Genomic DNA, 25,853 nt, shown 5'->3' on the forward strand with positions numbered 1-25,853 from the left:
AATATTGAACACCTTTTCAGAGGTCTACATTTGCGGTTAAGTGTCTGCTCAAGAGTTTTGCTCATTTTTGTTTGCTAGGTATATGAAAAATGTAGATTGAGGGAAATTGATATTTACTGGCATGTGATATGTCGAAGGCAATTGATATTTACTGACACATTCTTAGTGGGTTTACAACAGAACCATTTATGCATTCTATTAACAGAAAACTGAATGAGTCTGAAATACAGAAAACATCTTGCATATAGGATGTCCGGTAACTTCAAATTATGGAAAATCAGAAATGTAAAAATAACTCAAAATTATATACAAAAAACCTAACTTCAAATAACTTTCTACCTCATCAATTATGTTTAATACACGTCAAGCTCTTTGAAGATGGGCTTGTGTCCTCCCCCATTGACTGCCAGAGAGATCTTTATGGTTAGAAGGCAAAGAAAACCCATGTGATAGATCGTTTGCCTAGGATTAAGCCAGGAACCAAACCAGTAAGGTACATGCTAAGGCGCGGTTTTCTGTTTTTGCGGGTAGCTCTAGATGCACAGAAAATACACAGATGGGCAATTTTTGAGATCGCTCGTTGGAGCACAAGCACTATGTGGAAACATCTGCATGTTACATCAGCTTGGGCATTTACCGCAAAGGCTGGCGTTGGCATCGTTTTCTGCCCTGTCCCTAACACATAGCTGTAGTACTTTTCAGGGCCTCTGAATCATTCTCAGTTTTCATTTTACGGCTTTTTGGTTTGGTTTGGTTTGGTTTTTTGCAGGTGTCCGGAACCCATTTCAGACCCACTGCGTCAGTCTCTTTGTGAGCGGTGTCAACCTGCGCCTTTTTGCAAACGAGCTTCTAGGAGACTGAAGTACACCGAGGTGTGCTTCTGGCCCACGGTCGCAGGCACGCCTGCTTGATTTAGGGCCCTGGGGCAGGCCCATCCCCAATTAGGAATTGATGGAGCTGATGCCCTGACGACAGTGACGTTTAAAGAGGGCTTTCTTTCACTACAAAATAGTAAGGGAGGGGCGAGAGGGATCGGGTTGCAGGCGGTGCTGCTGGGGGGAGCCCCAGAGCGCGCAGGGCCGGACCTGGGCGGGCTGAGGGCCCCCTCCGGGCAGGCGTGAGCCCGGGCCAGCCGCGCACGCGCACGCACTCGCGCACGCCGGCCCCTCATTTGGGCGCCGGGTGTCGGCGGCGCGCGCGGGGGCAAATGGAGTGGGTGCTCGCGGAAGCGTTGCTGTCGCAGAGCCGGGACCCCCGGGTCCTGCTCGGAGCGCTGTGCCGCGGGGAGGCGTCCGCGGAGCGCGTGGAGACGCTGTGCTTTCTGCTGCAGCGACTCGAAGACGAGGAGGCGCGCGGCGGCGGCGGCAGGGGCGCGGGCGCGCTCCCGGAGGCGGCGCGCGAGGTCGCCGCGGGGTACCTGGTGCCGCTGCTGCGGGGCCTGCGCGGGCGCCCCGCGGGCGGCTCGGACCCCGGCCCGCCGGCCCGCCACCGCCGGCGCGTGCTGAGGGCGGCGGGCGCCGCCTTGCGTTCGTGCGCCCGCCTCGCCGGGGGCTCGCAGCTGGCGGCCGCCCTGGCCGAGGAGGCGCTGCGCGACCTGCTCGCCGGGGGGCCCGCGCCCGGCGCCGAGGCGGCCGTGGAGGTGCTGGCGGCCGTCGGGCCCTGCCTGCGGCCCCGCGAGGACGGGCCGCTGCTGGAGCGGGTGGCGCAGGCGGCCCTCGCCCTGGCGCTGGCCGCCGACGGGGACGGGGGCGAGGCCGGGCCCGCGGAGGACGCGGCGGCGCTGGCGGCCGGGCGGCTGCTGCCGGCGCTGGGCCAGTGCGGCGGGGCGGCGCTGCGGGCCGTGTGGGACGGGCTGGGCGCGGCCGGGGCGCCCCCGGGGCCGGGCCGCGTCGGGCCGCGGCTGCTGGTGCTGAGCGCCCTGGCCGAGAGGCTGCTGCCGGAGCCCGGCGCCGACCGCGACCCGCGCACGCGCGAGGAGGGCCCGGACGCGCGGCGCTGCTGGCGCTTCTGGAGGACGGTGCAGGCGGGGCTGGCCCAGGCCCAGGACGCCCTGACGCGCAAGCGAGCGCGCTACCTGCTGCAGAGGGCGGTGGAGGTGTCGGCGGAGCTGGGGGCCCGCTGCGCCTGCGGCCCCCAGGAAGGAAACGGTACTTGCCTCTTTGCCCCCGGCCCCACCCCGCTTGGCTTTCCGCTGGGGGGGAGGCCCCCCGCTTCGGAAACCCAGCTCTCCGCCCTCCGTGCCCGATGTGCCTTCCCTTGACCTTAAAGCCCGGACACCTTGGGAGGGAGCCTCACCTCGAGAGGATGTGCTCCAAGTGTCACCAATCACTGCAGCTGACAACAGTCAGCGTTTCTTAACCTTTCTGACCCAGAGCGGGGCGGAGCCCTGCGTCCGTGGAATAATTAGGAACAGGACTGAGCCCCTTCAGGATTTTACAGACCACGTTTGCGCGATCTCGTGGTAGGTCCATCCTAACAGCAAGGAAGGGTTCGCTGCCATCAGACTGAAAGAAAAATTATTTCCCTGCCCTGACCGGTGCATTGAGGTTTGAGTGTTAGAACTCTGAAGCCGAAATCGTCACACTCTTTGAAAGTTTCTCTTGGCGATTCTCTGTCCGGGAGTTACTGAAGTTGGTTAAATGTGTAGTCCTTAAGTCGACCTTTTGAGGGTATTTTTGCTGTTGATTTTAAGTAAATTTTTTTTTTTTTTTAAACCTTTTGAGCCTGGGCTTCCTACAAGAGTAGTTGAAATAACCAGGACTCCCTTCCATTTGGTACTTACTGTTAATTGGTTTGTTCACTGAAATGGGTGGACGTGCCCTTCGGTCATCTTTTTGAGGTCTCCAAGACCGGAAATAGATTGATTCAACATTGTCTCAGTAGACAGAAAATTTCTACTTTGTCAGCTCTAGCTGCCTATTACTGGTAAAGGATTTTTGTTCTGTTGAAGTTGCGAGTAGATTTTCCTGTTTGTCTAAAACATTAGATGGTAAATATTTTGACAGGCCACGAATTGGTGATCATCTAATTAGAGTTTTCACTGGAGCAGACTTTTTTTTAAAAAATATTTTATTTGTTTTTGAGAGAGAGCTCAAGGAGGGGCTGGGCAGAGAGAGAGAGAGGGAGACAGGAGCTGAAGCAGGATCCGAAGCAGGCTCTGCGCTGACAGCGAGCTCAATGTGGGGCTCAAAGTCACAAATGGTGAGATCGTAACCTGAGCTAAGTCAGATGCTCAACCAACTGAGCCACTCAGATGCCCCTGGAGAAGACTTTAAAAATACCAAAATTAAAGCCATTTATTTTAAAGAATCATTCTGCAGAGTTTTAAAGATAAGCAATAGTTTTTCTCTGCTCTCCCGCTTCTAGTTTCCATTTCAGAAAACAACGTCTTGTACCCTTTTAATGGATTATTTTGGTACTTACCTCTGTGTCTTCCAATGATCTGGGTAAAGCAGCATCCATTGTCATAGTTACCCTTTGGTTAAATGTGAATTCAACATTATAAAGGTATGACTGAAATTACTGTTCACAGGTGATCTATGTAGTAAGCTACGATTTTTTTTTCCTTCTTGCAAGTTTTTCCTGGAATTATGTCATTTAAAAATCTGGTTCTCTCTGTATCACTAATTCAGCCTCAGATTTTGAGCTAGTTGTCTCAGTTTTTCTTGTACAAAATTTTCCTGGTTTTTCTCTTAGATTTCTTTGACACTTTTTTTTTTTGTTTTTTGTTTTTTTAATGTTTATTCATTTTTGAGAGAGACAGAGACAGCGTGAGCAGGGCAGGGGTAGAGAGTGAGAGAGGGAGACAGCAACCAAAGCAGGCTCCAGGCTCTGAGCCATCAGCACGGAGCCCGATACTAGGCTTGAAGCAACGAACTGCAAGACCACGCTTAACTGACTGAGCCCCCCAGGCGCCCCTTGGATTTCTTGATCATTTCTTGATCATTTCTGTTAGATGCCTGTAGAAGTTCAGCCTGGTGCCCAGCTTGCCATTCTTAGATCTGCCTTCACCTGAGTCCTGTCTTGGAACTCTTGTTTCCTGGGGTTCTTACCTTCTCCCTTTTTGATTTACTCACTTGTTTTGATGTACAGCATTTTCCAGAGATCGAAATTTTTTTTTAATTTTTTTAACATTTATTTTTGAGACAGAGAGAGACAGAGCATGAACGGGGGAGGGTCAGAGAGAGAGGGAGACACAGAATCTGAAACAGGCTCCAGGCTCTGAGCTGTCAGCACAGAGCCCGATGCGGGGCTTGAACTCACAAACCGTGAGATCATGACCTGAGCTGAAGTCGGACGCTTACCCGACTGAGCCACCCAGGGGCCCCCCGGAGATCGAAATTTTTAAGAGCATATCTGATGAATCCATCAAAGAATCCGTTGTGTCTGATATGTTTTTATTTCCATCATTCCTATCTGACACTTCCGTTCACTGGGAATCCCCATCTGTTCATACATGCTCGCTGCCTTCTCCACTAGGTCCTTTAACATCTTCAACTTACTCGTCCTAGTCATGTGTGTATGCATGGGCCATTTCTAAGTTTGGTTTGGGTTTTTGTTTTATTTCTTGGCGGTGGGGTCACTCTCTTCAGTAGAGACTGAAGTAAATATTTATGCATAGAGAAGGCCGCTCCTCTGTTAGGCCATTAGTGCTGGGGGTTGAGTCACACTAGTGTGTATTTGGATCTTGTTGTTGCTGTGGTTGTGGATTATTGCTGGCTTACGTTCAGTGGGAAGTCGGGAGTACCCAGGGGTTTGGTCAGTGTACTTGTTTTTCTGAGGCCCTTGATGCTAACACCACAGCTGGGGTCCTTCCCTCAGGGGTAGACCGCTGATGTTTGTCCCTCGGTGCAAGGCTGGAGGTGGAGGGTGAAGAGGGGTGGGACTTTTCATATCTTCTGCGCCAGCCTCTTCTCAGGCCCCATGTGCCTGAACCTCAGGGTTCCAGCTTTCTATGCCATCTCTGCCCCCACCCCCGTGGCCAATAACCTCTGTCTCCTACCCTTTTTAGTCTGTGTGCTGCCGAAGCTAGCACACCTCTGCCTCCCGCTTAGTGGAGGGTTTAGAGTTCCCTTACCCTGTCCTTGGGTGGCTTCGTTCTGCTTGTATCTGCTGTCTTGGCTGCTGGTTTCCTGCCCTCTCCCAGCAGCAGACCTGCTACCGGTCCCAGTGCAGGACTCTGGGCATGAGACGGTCTCCTCCTGTCGGTGCAGGTTTCTGTCCATCCTTCAGGGCGGCCAGCTTTTGCCTGGTATCAGGACTGTGGCAGGCATGGGGACGTGCGAGGCTTTCCCCCAGCGGCAGACAGGTGTGGCCTCTGGTGTGAGGGGGGGGTCCAGGGCGCAGACAGGCTTAAGCAGCTGACCACCGTCTTGTACCCTTGGAGGGCTAGGGTGGGCTTCTCCAGTTAGTCTTGCTGCCCCTTCAAACCTGGGTGGGGCCCGCATGCTTGTGCTGCAAAGTCTCTTCTTGCCTTTCCCACAGTCTTTCTCAGAACAGCTGGAGGAGGCCTAAGGGAACTGAGCTGGTGAATGGTTGTGGATTCCCTTTGCGGTTCTCCAGGTGCTAGGCTGTTAAACTAGCCCACACCTGGCCTTGAGAAACTCCCCAAACGTTCGTTGTTTCTTTGCCTCTCTATTTTTCAAGTTCCTTTATTTATTTTGAGAGAGAGAGAGAGAGAGAGAGAGAATCCCAAGCAGGCTCCGTGATGTCAGCGCAGAGTGGACGTGGGGCTTGATCCCACGAGCAGCGAGATCATGACCTGACCCGAACTCAAGAGTTGGATCCTTAACTGACTGAGCCATTCAGGTGCCCCTCGTTGTTTTTTTTAAACTACTTTTTGGTGACCACCTCTTCCTGCACTTGGCCAGAGGTAGGTCAGTTTGCGTGTCCTGTCTGTTCTTGGAGAGACTTTCTGCTCTTTGGAGTTCAGATCACTGGGTTGCTCGACAGCCTTAGGTTTCAGGAGTTCAAGATTCTGTGTGTTGTCCAGCTTTTTCCCTTTGTCAGTATGGCAGGAATGTTCTTCTGTGGCTTTCTATATCCTAAGTGAAAGCTAAGACCAAGCATGTCTAAATGCCTTTGTTTTCCCATCACATTTGATTTATGGTTTGACCGGGGGTAGGATTCTAGCCTGGAAAACGTTTCCATTCAAAATTTTGAAGGCATTGATCTATTGTCTTCGAAGCTAGAGCTTTCGTTGTTGCTCTTGCGCAGTCTGAAACCATTCTGAATCATGTTTATTTATATGTGCTGGGTTTCTTCTCCGTGGAAGTAGGGACTGTGCCCCCATCATTCTGAAATTTCACAGTTTTGGCTTGGGTCAGTTTTCATCCCTGTGCTGGCCACTGGTGGACCTAGTCAATCTGGAAATCATGTTCTTCAGTTCTGCGAACTTCTCCTGAATTACTTTATTTCCTTCCTTCCTTCCTTTCTTATTTCTGTTCTCATGTTGGATATTGAAGCTCCTGGACTGGTTAGCAAAGCATCTTCTCTCCTGTTTCCTATGATTTTGTCTCTTTGTTCTATTTCTTGGGTGACTCTCTCAGCATGATGTCTGGTCCTTTCTCTGTGCTTCTTGTTTTTTGCTATCAAATTTTTATTCTCACGTGATCTTTCTTGTTCTTACAATGCACCCTTATTAATCGTATCCTTTTCTCACGGCAGCCTGAGGTTTATCTTGTTCCCCCTAGTTGTGTTTTCTCCAAATCTCCTCTGTTTGGTCTTGATCTTTAATGTGCACGTTCCCGCAGACATCTGGTGATCCTTAGATACCTGTTTCTATTTAAGAATAAGGAGCCAAAAACCAAGTTTAAGTCTCTAAGCACATGAGCAGAGCCTGCATGAACTTCACTGCAAGGTGATCTCCCATGACAGGTCTTTCCTCTTGGGCTGGCCAGATTCCACGGAGACCTTCTAGTCTGCTGCTGCATAGTGAAGTCCTGGTCAGCACTCTGGGACCTGAGGGGCTCATGTGGTAGAAGGGGCAGGTAGAGGGGGATCTCAGCACCCGGGTGCTTCCATGGTCACTTAATTCCCGGCTTCATACGGCACTCATTCCTGACCTCAGCAGAGTCCAATGCCTCTCCCTTCAGAGACCCACAGTTTTACCTTCTCCGGAGAATCACTTCCAGGCTTTTTCTGGCTCAGAGCACAGGAAGGGGCACCAAGGCTCTGTTACTTAAACACACTGAACACATCCTCTTTTAGTTTATCCTCGGTTTTTGCTTCTACTTACAGAGTTAGCTTTTGCCGGCAATTCCTTAGGTCTGGGGAAATTTTTAAAGTAGAAATCAATTTTTTTCTTGGCTTTCCCCGTGGGTACTTAATACTCAACTTTTCTTGAGTCTGCTTAGTTTTTCTCTAATTTTTCAAACTAAGCTTCACTGCTGTTGTCTGCTTCCCTGTTTTCTCCACACTTCTGGGCTTTTGCCTCTGAAAAATCTTTGGCTGCTACGGCGAGGTTCTCAGGGAGAGAGAGCAGGGTTTATGACTCTTACCCAGAACTCCAAAACAGTAATCTTATTTAAAAGCAAAGGAAAGAAAAAAGAACAAAAAACACAACTCCTTTTGAGATTCTTGTTAGCCTGAGCTTCCTCTCTAGGCTTTGATACAGTGGTACCCTGCATTATTAGAGGATACAGTGTCTGGTAACAGTGGCAGGATTTTAAAAATGACTGTCATTAAGAAACCTAAGAAATACGCAAAAGGAGGAACTAATTTTCCTTTTTAAACCACATCAGGCCCGAGTCTGTTTTGGTGGTCCGAGAAGAAAAAGGATGAACTTCTCAAGTTTTGGGAAAACTATATTTTAATTATGGAAACTCTAGAAGGAAATCAGGTGGGTGTTTTCATATTTTAACAAATCCTATGTAGATGCAGTTTTAATTTTTTTTTTCAAATGTTTTGTAAAAGCAGCGCAAAAAAGACGAATTTGGATAAAGCATAATGGGATACAAGTGCCCTTTGTTCTCTGGCATAAATGCAATTTAAAACTGTTAACTCAGGAAATTAAAGCGTATTTTTAATCGACTTAAATTGTGACTCAGAGACTTTTAGCCTTGTTTATTCTTCCCTTGACATTTCCTTCTAAAGTGTTAGTTTTTACTTTCTCAGTGTTCTGAATAATCTCCAAAGAAATACACACTGAGGAAAATGTTACTTAAGGTGATTCTGAGATGAATTGTTGTTAAATAAATAATTGCCCTTTAATTTTGTAGGCCGGTCTCCCTTCCTTTCTTCCTTCCTTCCTTCTTTCTTGTTTTAGTTCTTATATCTGTGTGTACCTAGTCATGCAAGTGGAAACTTGAAAAGTCATTTTCAGTTAACTTTGAGTTAGTTTTTGTAGAATCATGGAATTTTTAAGGTGAGAGGAATCTCTCAGAGAGGGAGAGATTGTGCATGTGTGTGGGAGGGGCAGAGAGAGAGAGAGAGAGAGAGAGAGAGAGAGAGAGAAAATCCCAAGCTGGCTCCGGGCTATCGGCATGGAGCCCCAAGGGCCAATCCTGAACTGTGAGATCATGACCTGAGCCAAGATCAAGAGTTGGATACTTAACTGACTAAGCCACCCAGGCACCACTAAATTTCTAAATTCGGGGCATCTGGGTGGATCAGTTGTTTGAGCATCCAATTTCGGCTCAGATCACAATCTCCTGGTTTGTGAGTTCGAGCCCCGCCTCAGGCTCGCTGCTCTTCATGTGGAGCCTGCTTTGATTCAGATCCTCTGTCTCCCCCTCTCTCTGCTCCTCTCACATTTGCTCGCACTTTCTCTCCCTCTCAAAAAAGAAATAACCGTTAAAAAAAAGCATTTCCAAATTCAAATCAACTTTTATGGTTTTCCTTAATCAGTATATACATAAGATCCCTATAATTTGTTTAGAAACTCTGATTTACCTACCGTAGTCTAAGTAGTTGAACACTGAACTCTGAACTGGCCCTACTTCTAAATGTATGGCCTTGAACAACTTGAGCGACTAGAGAGAATATTTTTTCCCTTTTTTGTAATCTGTTGGTATTACCAGCTCTGCCTGTTTCCCAGCACAGCTGAGGATTACATGACGTGGTTTATGATTCTCACTGTACAAATGTGACGGTCCCGTTACTCTCTCCTAGGCTGTGATCGTTAGCCTTGCCGTACTCGGTCTCATACACCAGAATTCATATGATTTAACAACTGGAAGAATCTGGCACCTTCTGCATAGTTTTTCTACGGGGAGAAAAAACAGAAGGGCTACTGTTCTATAAACGGATGAAAAGCAGATATATTTTCTTTTTTCAAGTTCACCTCGAAGTTTTCAAAGGTGAATTTTTATTTCATATGGTGTTGTGTTTTTGTTTTCAGATCCATGTTATAAAGCCAGTTTTACCAAAGCTCAACAGTCTGTTTGAATATGCGGTGTCCGAGGAAAATGGTAATGATTACTTTTATTTTGACTCTTGTGACATTTAGAGTTTCTTTTTTCCTCCTCGTTTGTATGCCTGCCTCTTACTCATTACAGAGAGTTGGGAAAAACTTTAAAAGTGTAAGGAGGATGATGTGAATCTGCTGCCACCAAGAGAACGGCTGTTAACGTTCCAGACCCACGCCTCTGGATTGATTGATCATAACGTTTGTCTCACTTAGGCTTGTGTCCAGACGCGTTTACCTATATCCGTAAATAGTTTTTGAGAACATAATTTTAAATGACTGCAGAGTTTTCTGTGAGTCGGAGGTATGGTTAACTCTGTAAACTTTTGGTGACGGAACACTTCAACCCTCACAGAAGGAGGAGAATAGCGTGTAAGATGAACCCCCTCTCCCAGCTTCGGACAGTGATCAACACGTGGCCAACCGGTGCCTTGTATCCTCTCTCAACCTGTCCTGCTGCTTCCCCACCGGGGACTGCGAAGCCACCCCAAGACAGCGTATCATGTTGTCTATAATTATTTCAGCGTATAGCCTTAAAAGATAAGGGCTCTTCAGTAATGTTTTGATGTCGGTGTGGTCTACGTTTTTAATAATAGCTCCTTGGTATTATCTATTTTAACTGCTCTCCGTTCTTATTCTCCAGATCCGTTTCATTGTTTGTTGGTTACTTTTTGGGGGGGTTCAATTACTACTCTGTCACTTGGACTTCTTAGGAAGATTCCAAGACAGAATTTGGAAAACGGTTTTTTAAGCCCTTCCCTAGTACTGTATTTTGAGAGCCTTTTAGGAGACACAGAAGGAAGCGGAGCTTCCTGAAATTATTTTATGAAATGAAGTTTGAGTCAACAAAACCGCTAAATGCAGGCTGACAGTAGTTAGTATGCATATGAATGATAAACTGTTACATTATCGTGTTTACCCGTGAGAATTAACCTAGGTAAATGGGTTTTAGTGCCTTCTCTAGATAATTACAACTTTGATAGTTTGACCCCTTAGGAGTTGAGCTTTTATTCAGCCAAGCGCTGTAGTTGTTTTTGGATACACTGGGATTTTTCACGGAGCGAAAGAATCTGTAGTCACCTGGGGCTAGAATTTAATTGAATCCCGTTGTGATTTCACTTATGCATTTACTATTAAAATGATTCTCTTATTACCATGTTTTGCCCACAGCTCTTGGCAAGCCAAATCAAATAGCAGTGACAGATTTTGAAAAATTACCATTGCCAAAGCATTGAACAAGCGTCTTGGCGTAAATTACAAATAATGGACCAATTTATTTCTAGAATGCCAGGAGTTAAAAATGCTGAATAATTTTTTTTCCTAGAAGCATTAAAGAATATTTCAAAAGAGTTTAAAAAAAAATCTCTAAGGTACATATTTATTCCATTTTTTTGTGTGTTTTTGCCCTCATTTATATATTTAACAGAAATTCCTTAGTGTCCAGTATATGCTAAGTGCTAGGAAAAAAGCGGTGAGACAGATGTACTATTTTTGATTTAACTTTTGTCTCTTTTCCGTGAAAAAAAAGTCTCGTGATAAGTTCTGTAAAGGTACCAAACAAAGGACTGAAATGGAGTATATAGTGAGCGGGGCAGGGAAGGCCTACCTGAGAAAGGACGTCCAACTTCAGAGTTGAGGCGACACTGTGTACAGAAGCCCTGAGATGGGAACAGGAGAGAGCAGCAGAGAGAGAGAGAGAGAGAGAGAGAGAGAGAGAGAGTCCTAAGCAGGCTGCACACTCAGCGCAGAGCCCGACACAGGCCTCGATCTCACCAACCGAGAGATAATGACCTCAGCCAAAATCAAGAGTCGACTGAGTCACCCAGGTGCCCCGTTAAGATTTTATTCCACGTATGAGAAGCCACTCAAGGGTTTTAAGTGGAGGAGGGACAGTTTCAGGTTTCTGTGTGAAAAATGGACTGAAGTAGGGTGACAGGGATTGTTTGAAATGGCCCCAAATCTAAAGTCCCAACCCTGTGCACCGTAGAGGTGGTAAAGTTGCCTGTGGTCTCTCTAAGTGAAACTATCTGATCATGGAACACTGAAGACTGAAGTCCTTTTGGTCACTCGGTGAGCACCCTTGGATATGATTTAAAAACTCATTGCTGTAGTGTCCTAATGAAGTTAACGTATCTGTGTGTAAATGTGTTTATTTATGAATCTATAGTCTGTGTGGCACGACATAATGTGAGAATCAGCTGTCAACAACATCAGGTGTTTATTTCCACAGGAAATTGGCTCTTTCACCCATCCTGGCATATGTGTATTTATAAAAGAATGTTTGAAAGCGAAAATAAAATCCTGACCAAAGAAGGTGTTCTCCATTTTTTGGAGCTATATGAGACAAAGGTTCTTCCGTTTTCGCCAGAATTTTCTGAGGTACTGACAGCTTCTCCCCACCACCCCACCACCCCCCCCCCCCGCCCCCGCTCCCTTTGTCAAGAGATGAGAGGAAAAGGCATTTGTTGCATCATAAGTGATCTTCAAAAAATCTGTATATTGGGGCTCTCACATAGCGAGTAACACTTTATAGATTTGCATAACGATGCTGCTTCCACAGTTCTGAATCCCTGAATTAGTCTTAGCTATTGTATTAAGCAGAGATCGCCTTTTGAGCTGTATTTATTAGCATCTATACGTCCATTGATCAGAAATCACACAAAGCGGAGACTGAGAATTATAGCCGTGATTTAAGTCTTACGGTGCGGTGAGTCACGTGATCACTGGGTGCACAGTGATTTACCCCTTATTTGGAGACACCCTAGTAAACTTTCCTAATTGAGGACCTGCTGTCATGTTTTGAGATGTCTCATTTTCCACATTCTCCTGTCCTCCCTGCGCTTCCTAGACTCTTGCTTTTTTGGCCCTATGTCGGGTAATATTTTTGAAAATATAATTTTCCCCCCATTTTATTTTCCAGGCATAGGAGCCTACATTTTCTCTTGAGTATCTTTTTTGTTTTTTTCCTCTGTAACTGTGCTTATTTTCCATCGTGTATTTCTTCTTGGGGTTTGTTTCTTCCTTCCTGGCCCTATATGAACGCTCTTCCTAAGTTTTTATCAGGTGGGAAAATTCTGTATTTGTTGTGGCAGTGGACTTAAGGGACCCTCCGAGGTTAGCATGGAATTAGCCTACAGGGTAAGAGATCAGCTTTGCATAGACCAGCTCGTCTGCATCGCTACTGGGATATGCAGTTAGGGCAAAGCTGACTTTTCAAAGTTGCAGCTGTAGCTTAACATTGATTACTTTTTTTCTTTTTTCTTTTTTTTTAGTTTATTATTGGACCATTAATGGATGCACTTTCAGAGAGCTCTCTATACAGCAGGTAAACAGGCAGTATGTAACCTAGCAGCAATGTAGGAATATGTACTTGATGTATAAATTTAACGTGTTTGTGAAATAGGACCAGGCAGTTTAATGCATTTGGTACATCTTACGTGTTGCTGAAGAGACATGAAACTTTTTCTTGTTACAACGTCCCTCTGTGTTTGTGGTTCTTCTTGTTCTCTATTAGCGTATCAAGTGTTCCTTCTTTTTCTCTTATTTCTTACCTTGAACCCTTCCACTCTTGGGCTTCTGGAAAGTATAGGTCACAGAGTTTATTTACTTTCTTCCCCTTGCTCTGTTTTCCGCCCTTTTGCAAATTATAGTGACTTTGACTAACCAGCAGCTCTGTCTGCTGGGCGGACTTACCCATCTGTGTCCTTTTCAGGGTCGGTCTGTCAGTCTGTCTGTCCATTTGCCTCTCCATCCACGTGAAAAGCCAGGAGTTCACAGCAGCACCTCCGATGCCAATCTGATACCACAGGGCTCACTAACCTTGCCGTTTCCAAATCTGACAGCGGCTGCCATTGTCCAGAATATATCACTTCCTGCCCCCTCTCCACTTTGAAAAGTCAGACAGCAAAAAGTTTGTCATTGTGCGATGGCCTCAGTTTTTCAGCATTATCTGTACTCTTGAATTATACCTTCAGAATTTCCCCTTGCTTTTGAACTTACGTTGTCTTTCCAACATCGATGAAGTAAATTTATACTTGCAGGTCTTCTGTTCGGTGTACCTCTAAACAGAAAAACACCCACTGCCAGTCTCTTTGAGATGTTTAAGTTAGTTTGTGCTGCTGTTAATATTTAATCCCGTTTAATAAATATCAAAAGAACATAGCAATGCTTGATTTGCCAATTAGTTTTCAGATAACTCATTACTGTTGAATAGTTCTGTGAAGCAATTAGACAGCTGGAGAGCAGTAAAACCTACTTGGTGCCTCTAAAGGAGCCGGCAGACACATTTATTACGAAATGCCTTCAGTTTTCGCCCACCCTAATGTGTTCAATTAACAGATAATGTCCCTGGCGGAAGCATATAGCAAAAAAAACCCACGACTTTAGTAGATGCGAATAGTTAAATGCTCTTGCAGAAGTAATTAATTACCCATATATGTTTTTCTGGGAATGTTATTTCTTTTATTTAATACTTAAAGATTTGAAATCATTGGATTATATGTTGGAAACAATGAAGTATAATTGAAAATGATCATTTTTAGACTTTTTAAAAACTGACGCTGTTTAGCAAGATTCATATATGCGTGTCAGGGAAATTATCGCAAAAAGGAAATTCGCGGCTACTTAGTATGTTACGTTATTAACCCATGTCCGTTTTCCTAGAAGACCCTGATGTTTCTGTAATCAGAAGGAGCTTCAAAATTTCACTGAAAAATAAAATGCAGGTTCAGAAAAAGATGTTTGTTGTTGAAAGACTTTTGAGCCATAGTTCATCTAGTTTCAGTATCCTTATTTGTAAATTTTAAATATTTGTTTCTTTCCCTCATTTGTCTATAGGTCCCCAGGCCAGCTGATAGGAAGTGGTTCTCCATTGGGACTGAAATTACAGAAGTTTTTAGTCACTTATATTTCTCTTCTTCCAGAAGAAATAAAGAGTATGTGTTGGCAAAGAGTTTTTTAATTTATTAGCTTTAAGGCTTAAAAAATTTTTTTAGTATATTGGTGATAAGCACTATCCTATGACTATTATAATCAATATTATCAAAGTAATTTCCTTGTTTCGGAATTTACCTATTTTGTCAGAATTATACAGGTGTTTATTGTAATTGAGTGCACACTTTTGCCTTTATATATAATACGTAATTACTAGCATTGGCATGAGTAAAGTGGAAGTAATTAAAAAAATTTTTTTGTTTATATTTGAGAGAGCGAGAGAGCAAGCACGAGTGGGGGAGGGGCAGACAGAGGGGGAAACAATCCGAAGCAGGCTCCAGGCTGTCAGCACAGAACTCGACACAGGGCCCAAACCTATGAACCGTGAGATCATGACCTGAGCCAAAGTTGGACGCTTAACCAACTGAGCCACCCCAGGCGCCCCAACATAGAAGTAATTTTAGAATGGGTGCTGCAGTTGGCTGTCTTTTCTAGTTTTCTCTATTCGTTTTCTAAAAATCAGTAAAATTGTTTGAAGAAAGAGAAGCCTGGGTTTAGGAAAAAGTTGTAAACAGAATATCCATTGTGGCAAAACTGCCCATCTATAGATAGGATCTTAAAAGGTCACAGAAACATACAGTTGTTTTATGTAAGACCTTATATCTTAGAAATACCCGTTCACATTGGGGTTTTATTTTCCTTTCTGAGGAGTTAAGTTGATAAGCAAAGATCAAAACCAGTGTTCTTTCGTTTGCTGAGCAGAAAGACTTAACTCTACTTCCTGGGTCCTTTTCACTCGTGGCTTTGTGGCTTGTAAAGTGAACCTGGGTATGAAATATATGCACGTTTCCTTTTGTATTTCATCTGCAAGTATAGTGAAACAAATGACCAATGGTAATATCTACTTAAAAGTCAGGAGAAAAGGGAAAAGATGATCTGTATATCTCAACTTCAGATTTATGGAAAATTGATTACTTTGATTGCTTTTGTAAAAAATCCGCTCCTGGAGAAGGTAGCTCTGAGACGCTCTGTTGTTTGCCCGAAGTCAGCCATACGGAGATTACTGTGCCGACCACATTGGCACATCCCAGATCAGCGCCGAGCGAGGGAGGGCATGGGGGTCAGCGCCCCCGGGGTTTCAGTGCCTGCTGTCTGTGGCCATAGCCAGCATGCAGAGGATACCTGTAAGCATGTCGAATGAATGTGAAATGGAAGCGTGGCCATCGCCATCTTCTGTGCTGTGAGTGAGGTGTTAGGCAAAAGGGGGAACTTAATTAGTCCCACAAGAGGGCAGGTAAAGTGTTTGTTTACTCAGGTTTTACTTGGTAGTTTTTTAGTCAACAATTTCCAGTGAGTATCTTAAATGTATCTAGTTTTGTGCTAGATACTTTGGAAGATACAAAGTGCATGATATTTTATAAATAAGTAGTATAAAGTATTATTTTATAAGTAAAACATGAAACACAAGTTCCTTTCAGCAGCTTCCAAGGATTTCTTAAGTCATTCTATAGGGATGATCAGAGGAAACAGACATTTACGCTAATTGCATGACTTAAGGGTCCTTTAAGAAATCACATATTAGCAGAGAAGGCAGGACAGAGCACCTGATGTTTGTATCTCAAAATAGAAAAATAAATAGTGATTAGATCCATTCTTTTTTTTTTTTTGAAAGCTATGAAATGTCTTTTTTTTTTTTAATTTTTTTCTAATGTTTATTTATTTTTAAGAGACAGACTGTGAGCAGAGGAGGGGCAGAGAGAGAGGGAGACACAGAATCCAAACAGGCTCCAGACCCTGAGCTGTCAGCACAGAGCCTGATGTGGGGCTTGAACCCACAAACTGGGATGATGACCTGAGCCGAAGTCAGATGCTTAACCGACTGAGCCACCCAGGTGCCCTGATTAGACCCATTCTTACCCTGTTTTTCTTTAATATCTCCAACAGAAGAATGGCTTTTAACAGTAAAAAGTTGATCTTTTACCTTAAGCTTTTTTTTTTTTTTTTTTTTTTTTTTTTTTTTTTTTTCTATAGCTGCATGGTTATCAGAATCTTTACAATAGAGTAGAATACTTATAGGAATGCAATTTTAAATAACATTGATTTTTTCCAACAGGTTTGTTGAGCTAAAATTCACATACCATAAAACCCTTTTAAAGTGTTCAATTCGTTTATTTTTTAGTACATTCACAAAGTTGTACAACCATTACTTCTAATTCCAGAATATTTTCATCACCCCCAGAAAGAAACTCTATGCCCATCATCAATCAGTTTCCACTAATCTCCTTTCAGTTCCTGTCAGCCACTAATCTCCTTTCTCTACAGGTTTGCCGATTCTAGACATTTCATATAAATGGAATCATACAGTATGTGGCCTTTTATTTTATGTCTGGTTTCTTTCATTTAGCATAATGTTTTTAGATTAATCCATGATGGGTCATCCAATAATGACCCATGTATCAATATTTCATTCTTTTTTGTGACTGAATAATACTGTACTGTATAGATATCTCACATTTTATTTATCCTTTTATCAGTTGGTAGACATCTGGATTGGTTCCACTTTTGTTTTTTAAGTTTACTTATTTATTTTTGAGAAGGCGAGTGAGCACAAGCAGGGCAGGGGCACAGAGAGAGGGAGAAAGAGAATGCCAGGCAAGCTCCACGCTGTCAGCACAGAGGCCCCACTCAGTATCAAACTCATGAACCCTGAGATCATGACCTGAGCCGAGATCGAGAGTCAGATGCTTAACGAACTAAGCCACCCGGGTGCCCTGGTTCCACTTTTGAATATTATGAATAACTCTTCTGTGCATATTCAGATACACATTCTTGTATGAACGTATGCCTTCAGTTCTTTTGAGTATATGCCCAGGAGAGGAATTGTTGGCTCCTATGGTAATTCTCCGTCTAACTCATGGAAGAGCTACCCAGCTTTTCCATACTGGCTGCACCGTTGTGCACTCCCACCAGCAGTGTGGGAGGGTTCCAATTTCTCTGTGTCTGTGTCAGCACTTGTTACTGTTTATCCTTTTGATTGTAGCCCTCCTCGTGGGCGTGAAGTTCTGTCTCATGGTTTTTGATGTGCATTTTCATACCTAATGACTGCTGACGTTGAGAAGCTTTCCAGGTGCTTATTGGCAACGGTGATATTTTACAACTTTTTCTTTCAGGCAGTTTCCTATTAAAGTGTATTCAGAAGATGTCAAGTAGACATTGGTGTGCCATTCCCATTTTGTTTCTGTCAAAGGCTTTGGCAAATGTCCCACGATGTAAGGCCCTGGGTATCGAAGCTCTTCTTGCTCTCAGGTAATTTACTTTCTGCTCACGTACGTTTGTGTGTTCACATATGGTTATCTGCCATAACTGTCCGTCAGTAAATTTTGTTTTCCCCCCTGCTTTCATCTATCGTGAGTGGTTTTGGTTAATACTGACTGGCCTTGGGACTTCTGAGCCCTTAATTTTATATTAAGTAGTAAAAAAAAAACCTGTGTATGTGGTTGAGCTTGCTTTGTTTTTATGAATTACTGATGTAAGTTTGTGCCATGATACATGCTGTTGGATTTTGATGATTTTGAAACAAGGCCAGTAAGGTTCTCTTCAATTACATTGATAATGTAGGAAACTAGGACTAAAATATCAGACGGTAATATTGATTGTAAAGTATTTCAAAAACTGTAAACTTCTTATTTGAAAAGTGTCATTCAATAGTCTTTGAAAGAGGCGTGTTTCATAGTAAATTGAGTTCTAGTAGAGACCTCATGGAAAATAATAGCCTTGAAGTTGCACTGACAGTGACTTTCTGCAATGGGAATCATAGATACTAGAAATCAACTCGTCAATATTTACGAGTTATCAGAATTGTCTTTGAGAACATGGAAACGCATTGTTTTTGTTTTTTGACGTCAGGGATGTTCTTCAGTGTACCATGATCACCCATCAGATTCTCTTGAGAGGGGCGGCTCAGTGCTACCTTCTTCAGACAGCCATGAATTTGGTAGACGTGGTAAGTTTGTCTTCTTTACTCACGATACTTCAATTTACAAGTCTTTCTCCATGAGCAGGTGTGCAGAAAAGTGTCAACATAGCAGGCCTGTGGTGCTGTCATTAGAAAGCCCTGCTCATAAGGTCAGCCCGGCCCTCGCTCATGGCTGGGAACTTGGATTTCAGGAGGTTTCCCCCTATCCTCACTGGTAAGAGCGATGTACTGTGCCTCAGGTGTTTACACACACAGTCGTCTATACTGAACACCTCCTCCTTCTTGGAGTCTGGGGTTTCGGTAGGTGCTCTGGAGAGATGGCTGTGTGATCAGCTCCCAGTAAAAACCCGGGGCCATAAGTCTCTTCCCTGGTAGACAACATTTCGCATGTTGTTACAGCTTGTTGCTGGAGTAATGGATTAAACCTGTTTCGGGTGATTTCACTGGGGGGAGAGGGGTTTCCTCTTCACATCTTCCTATAAATCCACCTTCAAGGAATGTAGGGTATCTTTGTTTTTTACAGAGCCACACCACTACGATTGCTAAAAATAGGGGTTAGCAAACTTTTCCCGTGAAGGGCCAGAAAAAGTCCCATTTTTTAAGGTTCTGTATGTATCTGTTACAACTTAAAAGCAGCCATAGACAGTTTATAAATAAAGGGACTCTGTACCACTAAAACTTTATTTACAAAACAGCTGCGAGTGGTTTTGCTGACTCCTGGCCTAGAGCAAGGTATCTTAATTCAAGATGTACAGTCTCAAGAGAATGAAAAGACTTAGGTGGTTTTCATAAGGCAGGGTGTCGTTTCATAAAGCAGGGCTTAGAAAAGGAAGCATCACTTTTCGACTTAAGTAATTTCTTATAGAATGTTTTTGTTTTGCTTTTAGACTGTGACCATCTTGTCTTTAAGGTAGTAGCCTTGACTGTAAGGAAAATAGATGTATAAAATAATCATTGACTTTATATAACGATGTAACGTTTGTAGTCAGTATCTTCATTTCTAAGGTTGAGTATTTTCTTTTTAAAAAGATAGCTTTCTTTTGATTTAGCTAGTAGTATTCTACTTTAAATAGTATGCTTTGCTTTTACAGTGATTTCATTTTATTTGATTAAAAATTTTTAAATGAGTGATTTTTTTTTTTTAACTGCCCTGACACCTTCTCCCTGACTCCCCCCTCCCCGCCATCTTATAGGAGAAGGTGTCACTCTCTGATATTTCAACTTTTCTCATGTGTCTGAGACAAGAGGAGTCCTTAGGACGAGGAACCTCATTGTGGACAGAGGTGAGATTGAAAATAATTTAATGATAAGGTCTTTGAAATGTTATAAAAATTTTGTTCTAATTCACTATTCACTACTAGTTTCTTACGTAACATACAGTGATGGCTTTGTTATCTACCAATAGAGGTTTCCTTTTTCTTTTTTTTTTAATGTTTTTTTTTGAGAGAGATAGAGTCCGAGTGGGGCAGGGTAGAGAGAGAGGGAGACACAGAATCTGAAGCAGGTTCCAGGCTCTGAGCTATCAGCCCAGAGCCTGACGCGGGACCCAAACCCACGGACCGTGAGATCATGACCTGAGCTGAAGTCGGTTGCTTAATTGACTGAGCCACCCAGGCGCCCCTACCAACAGAGCTTTTAAAAGATTGTATATTTGCTTTCAATGGACCTAACAGTGCAGCTAGGATTCTTATGGGGAGACAGGAGAATGTTGGGGATAGAGACAGACTTACTTAGAAGAGAAGGTAGGGCTCGTGGGCAGATCTCGACTCTGGATGAGATGTATTAGGAGTCACGATAATTCAAAAACAGGAACACAGACCTCCTCTTTTGGTTTTTGTTCTGTTCGTTAATGGCAGTTCCATCTACCCATTTGCCCAAGTCTCACATTTTGGTAATTCCTGATTCTTCCTGACTTTATGCATCGAACCCACCATGAAATCCTCAATGCCTTTCCTTTTCTGCCACCCTTGCTCTTGTGGAGACCCTCAACTAGTACTGCCTCACCCGCGACAGCCTTGGCAGCCTCGGGGTGCCACTGTGGCCTCACGGTGCTCCTTTTGTCCGTGCGGTCTTCATTGGTCTGTTTCCTCCTCTTTGCTTTGTCTGAAACCATGGGACTCCATCCACACTACTCACGTCAGCTCATATGATGGGTCTAGCTGGTTGAATTCTAATCTTATACAGTTCTGCAGTTGTTTTTTTTTAAATTTTTTTTTTTAACGTTTATTTATTTTTGAGACAGAGACAGAGACAGAGCATGAACAGAGGAGGAGCAGAGAGAGAGGGAGACACAGAATCTGAAACAGGCTCCAGGCTCTGAGCTGTCAGCACAGAGCCTGACGCGGGGCTCGAACTCACGGACCGTGAGATCATGACCTGAGCCGAAGTCAGACGCTTAACCGACGAGCCACCCAGGTGCCCCACAGTTCTGCAGTTTTTGAGGACAGGGAGCTTTTTATTTATTTATTTATTTTTCAACGTTTTTTATTTATTTTTGGGACAGAGAGAGACAGAGCATGAACGGGGGAGGGGCAGAGAGAGAGGGAGACACAGAATCGGAAACAGGCTCCAGGCTCCGAGCCATCAGCCCAGAGCCTGACGCGGGGCTCGAACTCACGGACCGCGAGATCGTGACCTGGCTGAAGTCGGGCGCTTAACCGACTGCGCCATCCAGGCGCCCCGGGAGCTTTTTAAAAAAAGAATTATATTTCTCCCAATTACTGAGATTACCGAGGGCAGGGATGTGATTAATTTATTTTAGAAAGCAAGTTTGTCTATGTATGCTCAGAAACAAGAGAAATCAACTTGAACCATGTTAAAATAATTTAGGTGTGAAATCACGAGGGCATAGAGTAGGGTAATGCAATGAAGAAGGAGGAGAAAATCGGGGCCTTTAAAAATTAGAATTTCATCGTATTTTCTTGATCACACTGCATCTAATTAGGTGGAATCTGAAAAATACAGAAGCATACAAAGAAAATAAAAATAACCTGTAATGCCTGCAACCAAATTAAATCCATAATTTTTGCCTTAATTATTAATGTTTTCAGTATATGTATTCTCAGTCTTGCTTTCTCACCTCATATACATATAATAACATAGTAGGGGCGCCTGGGTGGTTCAGTCGGTTAAGCGTCCGACTTGATCTCAGTTCAGGTCTTGATCCCAGTGTTGTGAGTTCAAGCCCTCACACTGGGTCCCATGCTGGGCATGCAGCCTACTTAAAAATAAAATAAGATAAAATAAATATTAATATGTGTGATTTTCTAAACAAAGTTACAATTATGCTGTTCCGAATTTTATTTTTCATCTTCACGTACATTTGAGCATTTTATTTTATTTTATTTATTTTTTTTTATTTTTTATTTTTTATTTTTTTTTATTTTTATTTTTTTTAATATATGAAATTTACTGTCAAATTGGTTTCCATACAACACCCAGTGCATTTGAGCATTTTAACATGTTGCTAAATAATCTTCCACCATGTGATATTTAAAATTTCAGGTGATTAAATCTTTTAGAATTTATTTAATCAGTTCTTTTTGTTGGACTTCTGTGTCAGATCTTATCATTTCCTCTAGAAGTATGTGCTGCTAAAAGATAAGACTTTAAAAGGGGCTAAATAGGGGCACCTCGATGGCTCAGTCGGTTAAGCGTCCGACTTTGGCTCAGGTCATGATGTCGTGGTTCATGGGTTCGAGCCCCGTGTCAAGGCTCTGTGCTGACAGCTCAGAACCTGGATCCTGCTTTGGATTCTGTGTTTCCCTCTCTCTCTGTCCCTACTTGACTCACACCCTGTTTCTCTCTCTCTCTCTCTCTCTCAAAAAATGAATAAATCATTAAAAAAAATTTTTTAAAAAAGGGCTGAAATAGGCTCTTATCATACCTAAAAATGTTCATGATAATTTCTTGATTTCAAATATTCGGTGTTTAAATTTCTCCAGATGCCCAGTAAGTGTGTCTGTACTTTGCTTTTTGTTTGTTCAAATATTCAGCTTTGTTCAGATATTCAAATGAGGTCACTTCATGATGTGTACAGTTTGTAAATTGTGGTGGATCCATCTGAAATTTACCTTGGGACACGGTATGAATGGTAAGGTTTCAGTGAGAAATGCTTGATCCACACTAAGTCTGACACACTCTACCATTTTTGTCCTTTCCCCTCTGACCGGCCGGATGCTTGTTTTATTTGTCAGCGAGGAGCCCCCCTTAGATTTCTTAATTAGTTCCACTTATTTTCTCCATTCTCTGAGTCATTCCTATGTCTTCATCTTTTTCCTTCTTTTTAACTTTCTTTTGGTCTGTTTGCTTATCCCTTAATGTCTTGGTTTACTGAAGACTCTCGTGTGCACACTTTGCACACACTGGACTCCGTGCTAAGTTTTGGGAATTCGTGGTCAGCAAGATACACATGGCCGCTGTCCTCACAAAGCTTACAGGCTGGTGGTTTATCTGAACCTGAACTTTAATTCTTTCTGTTTAAAAATAGAAGCAAATATGTATATATGTACCTTAGCTTAGTTCTGGCTATAGTGCATATGGGGTAGTGTCCTCACTGCAGTAGCAATCTCTATTATGTTGAATCACGTAAAATCATTGATATTCAGTCAGTTTTAACCTGTGGAAATGGCATTTCCCTATAGCTCAACCTAAGTAATTTTTAAAATTCAAGGGCAGTATTAGGTTCACAGAGAAACTGAACAGAAGGTGCAGAGAGGTCCCTACACCTCCTCACCAGTCCCCTCCTCCTCCCTCCCTATTATTAACATCTTGCGTTAATGGGATATATTTGTTATGATTGATGAGCCAGTATTGATACATGATTATTAATTAATGTCCATAGTTTACATTGGGGTTCACTCTTTCTTTTGTGTATTTCATGGACTTTGGGAAGTGTGTAATGACACGAATACCATTACCCTATCACACCGATGAGTCTCACTGCCCTAAAAATCCCCTGTGCTCCACCTACTTGTCCCTTTCTTCTCTCCCCCCAGCCCCAAACCCTGGGCAACCACTGATACTTTCTCTGCATCCAACGTTCTGCCTTTTCCGGAATGGCCTCTAACTGGAATCCTGTGCTGTGAAGCCTTTTCCGATTAGCGTCTTTCACTAAGAAATATGCATGTCTTTTCATGGCTTGATAGCTCGCATCTTCCTATCACTGAATAACATTCCATTGTCTGATATACCACTGCTCATTCATTCATTCACCTCCCGAAAGACACCTCGGTTGTTTTTAAATTCTGGCAATTACGAATAAAGCTGCTCTAAACATTAACATACAGGTTTTTATATGGACATAACGTTTTAACTCATTTGAGTGCATACCAAAAGGCACAGTTGCTGTGGATTATGTTAAGAGAATGTTCAGTTTTTTAAGGAGAGCCCAAATTGTCTTCCGAAGTGGGTGTACCATTTTGCATTCCCACGAGCGGCGAAGGAGACTTCTGTTGCCCCACATCCTTCTCAGCGTTTGGTGTTGTCAGTGGTTTGAACGTTAGCCATTCTGTGAGGCGTGTGGTGGTATCTTGTTTTTTAATTTGCAGTTCTCTAGTGATGTGATGCTGAACGTCTTTTCATATGCTGTTTGCTCTTTGTGTATCTTCTTTGATGAGGCGTTTGTTCAGATCTCTGCCTATTTGTAAAAATCGGGTTATTTGTTTTCGTAACGGTAAGTTCTTTGTCTATTTTGGATACCAATCCTTTACCAGAAATGTGTCTCTTGCACATAGTTTCCTCCCAGTCTGTGGCATCTTCTCATTTCCTTGACAGTATCCAAATAAACGTTTGAGACTTGTATTTTAATGGGAAATCAAGGGAACCTGTCTCCCAGAGACTGCTAGGTAGATGCCATTTTAAATCATAATTCTGACATGAAAACTCTTTGAAGAAGACAACATTCTGAGTCTTGTGACATTTGATGGAAGGAAGAAGCAGATATGAATTTGAGTTTACTTGTCTGTCGGTTATTTTGTCATAGTAGGATGCCGCTTGTGGGAAATGCAAGATTTGGAAAACCTCACACGTTTTACAGCAGTAATTAAGAAACGTAGCCTGACCAGTGTGAGAGGAATATAAAGAAAAAGTATATTCTGTTGAGAGATCGGTATCCTCGCTGGCCTCCCTGTGAGATTTTACAGTTCTCTGACTTGATAATAAAGACCTACACATTGGTGTTTCTGAACTGCTCATTCATTGGCACCTATGGGATGTTGGTTTTAGTCTTGACTGATTCATTCATTCATGAAGTTTGTCTTTGGTCAGGTGATGCATCACGGTCTCCTTGCATGTAATTTTGGATGACCTCAATAAGGAGAAAATTCTAAGAAAATTCTTATTTTTTAGAAAGACTTATTTCATAATGATTGACTTCGTATTTAAATTCGTATGTTGTGGGGCACCTGGTTGGTTCAGTCGGTTAAGTGTCTGACTTCGGCTCAGGTCACGATCTCACGGTCCGTGAGTTCGAGCCCCGCGTCGGGCTCTGTGCTGACAGCTCAGAGCCTGGAGCCCGTTTCAGATTCTGTGTCTCCCTCTCTCTCTGCCCCTCCCCTGTTCATGCTCTGTCTCTCTCTGTCTCAAAAATAAATAAACGTTAAAAAAAAAAATTAAAAAAAAATTCGTATGTTGAATGTGTACAGTAAGAGATGTGCTGTAAAAGGAAAACCTAGAACATAATTAGATTTCAAAACAGAATTCACAATTATGCGTGATCAAAGTTGAATTCTGTGACTTGTAGTTTTGTACATCTTCCAAAAGATGTAATGGGAAAGGACTAGTATTTCTCTTTTTAATTCATACAGTTCAAAAGGTACGTATGATAGAAAGTAGCCTTGTCAGGAAGGTGGGAACTTTAATTACAACTTAATACATTCTGCATTCTCTCAAACATATCTTTATTTTTGTATGTGAAGTTGGAATGAATTTTAAGGTTGTAATTTGTTTTACGTAATGTGTCACTTTTCACAGAGATGTTCTTTAGAAGGCCCTATCAAAATGTGGACTATATATTAGGTACTTAAAAAAAATTTTTTTTAAGTTTGTTTTGGGAGAGAGAGAGTGTGGGCGTGCCTGTTGGCCTGTGAGCGTGGGAGGGGCAGAGAGAGAGAGAGAGAGAGAGAGAGAGAGAGAGAGAGAGAGAGAGAGAAAATGAGAATGAATCCCAATTGGCTCCATGGTGTCAGCGTAGAGCCCTATGCGAGGCTCAGTCTTACAAGCCGTGAGATCACGACCCGAGCCAAGATCAAGAGTTGCACGCTTAACGCACCGAGCCGCCCAGGTGCCGCCGTTCTTTAAAAATTCTTGCCTGTTAATGAAGTTTACGCACTCTCTGAGGGAGGTTGAAACACCCACATGTGTATATACACAGATACCTACATATATATACATATACACATTTTTTTTTTTCTGTCTGCACTATTATCTGTAGAACTCCATCATGACTAAATATTTTATTACTTTGTTGTGTTCAGTTATTTAAATTCAGTTTATTGTGGAAGAAAGAAAATTGGCTTAGGGCAATTTGAAACCCTTTGT

At 43.2% G+C, this 25,853-nt stretch overlaps 1 protein-coding gene across 2 annotated transcripts in view; it reads left to right on the forward strand.

The window, feature by feature from the left end:
• The first annotated feature begins 1,163 nt into the window (after nt 1-1,163).
• Nucleotides 1,164-25,853, forward strand: part of TARBP1 (TAR (HIV-1) RNA binding protein 1) — a 90,671-nt gene continuing 65,981 nt past the window's right edge. For both annotated transcript variants that reach the window (XM_042907750.1, XM_042907751.1), the window contains exons 1-9: nt 1,164-2,147; nt 7,743-7,840; nt 9,341-9,410; nt 11,637-11,785; nt 12,679-12,731; nt 14,243-14,340; nt 17,509-17,644; nt 18,245-18,341; nt 19,508-19,597. In XM_042907750.1, the coding sequence (XP_042763684.1) occupies nt 1,208-2,147; nt 7,743-7,840; nt 9,341-9,410; nt 11,637-11,785; nt 12,679-12,731; nt 14,243-14,340; nt 17,509-17,644; nt 18,245-18,341; nt 19,508-19,597 (1,731 nt within the window). In that variant the 5' untranslated portion in view covers nt 1,164-1,207. The remainder of the gene's footprint in view (nt 2,148-7,742; nt 7,841-9,340; nt 9,411-11,636; nt 11,786-12,678; nt 12,732-14,242; nt 14,341-17,508; nt 17,645-18,244; nt 18,342-19,507; nt 19,598-25,853) is intronic.

The sequence above is a fragment of the Panthera leo genome, chromosome D2 (assembly GCF_018350215.1).
Source record: "Panthera leo isolate Ple1 chromosome D2, P.leo_Ple1_pat1.1, whole genome shotgun sequence".
In the NCBI taxonomy this organism is placed as follows: domain Eukaryota; kingdom Metazoa; phylum Chordata; class Mammalia; order Carnivora; family Felidae; genus Panthera; species Panthera leo.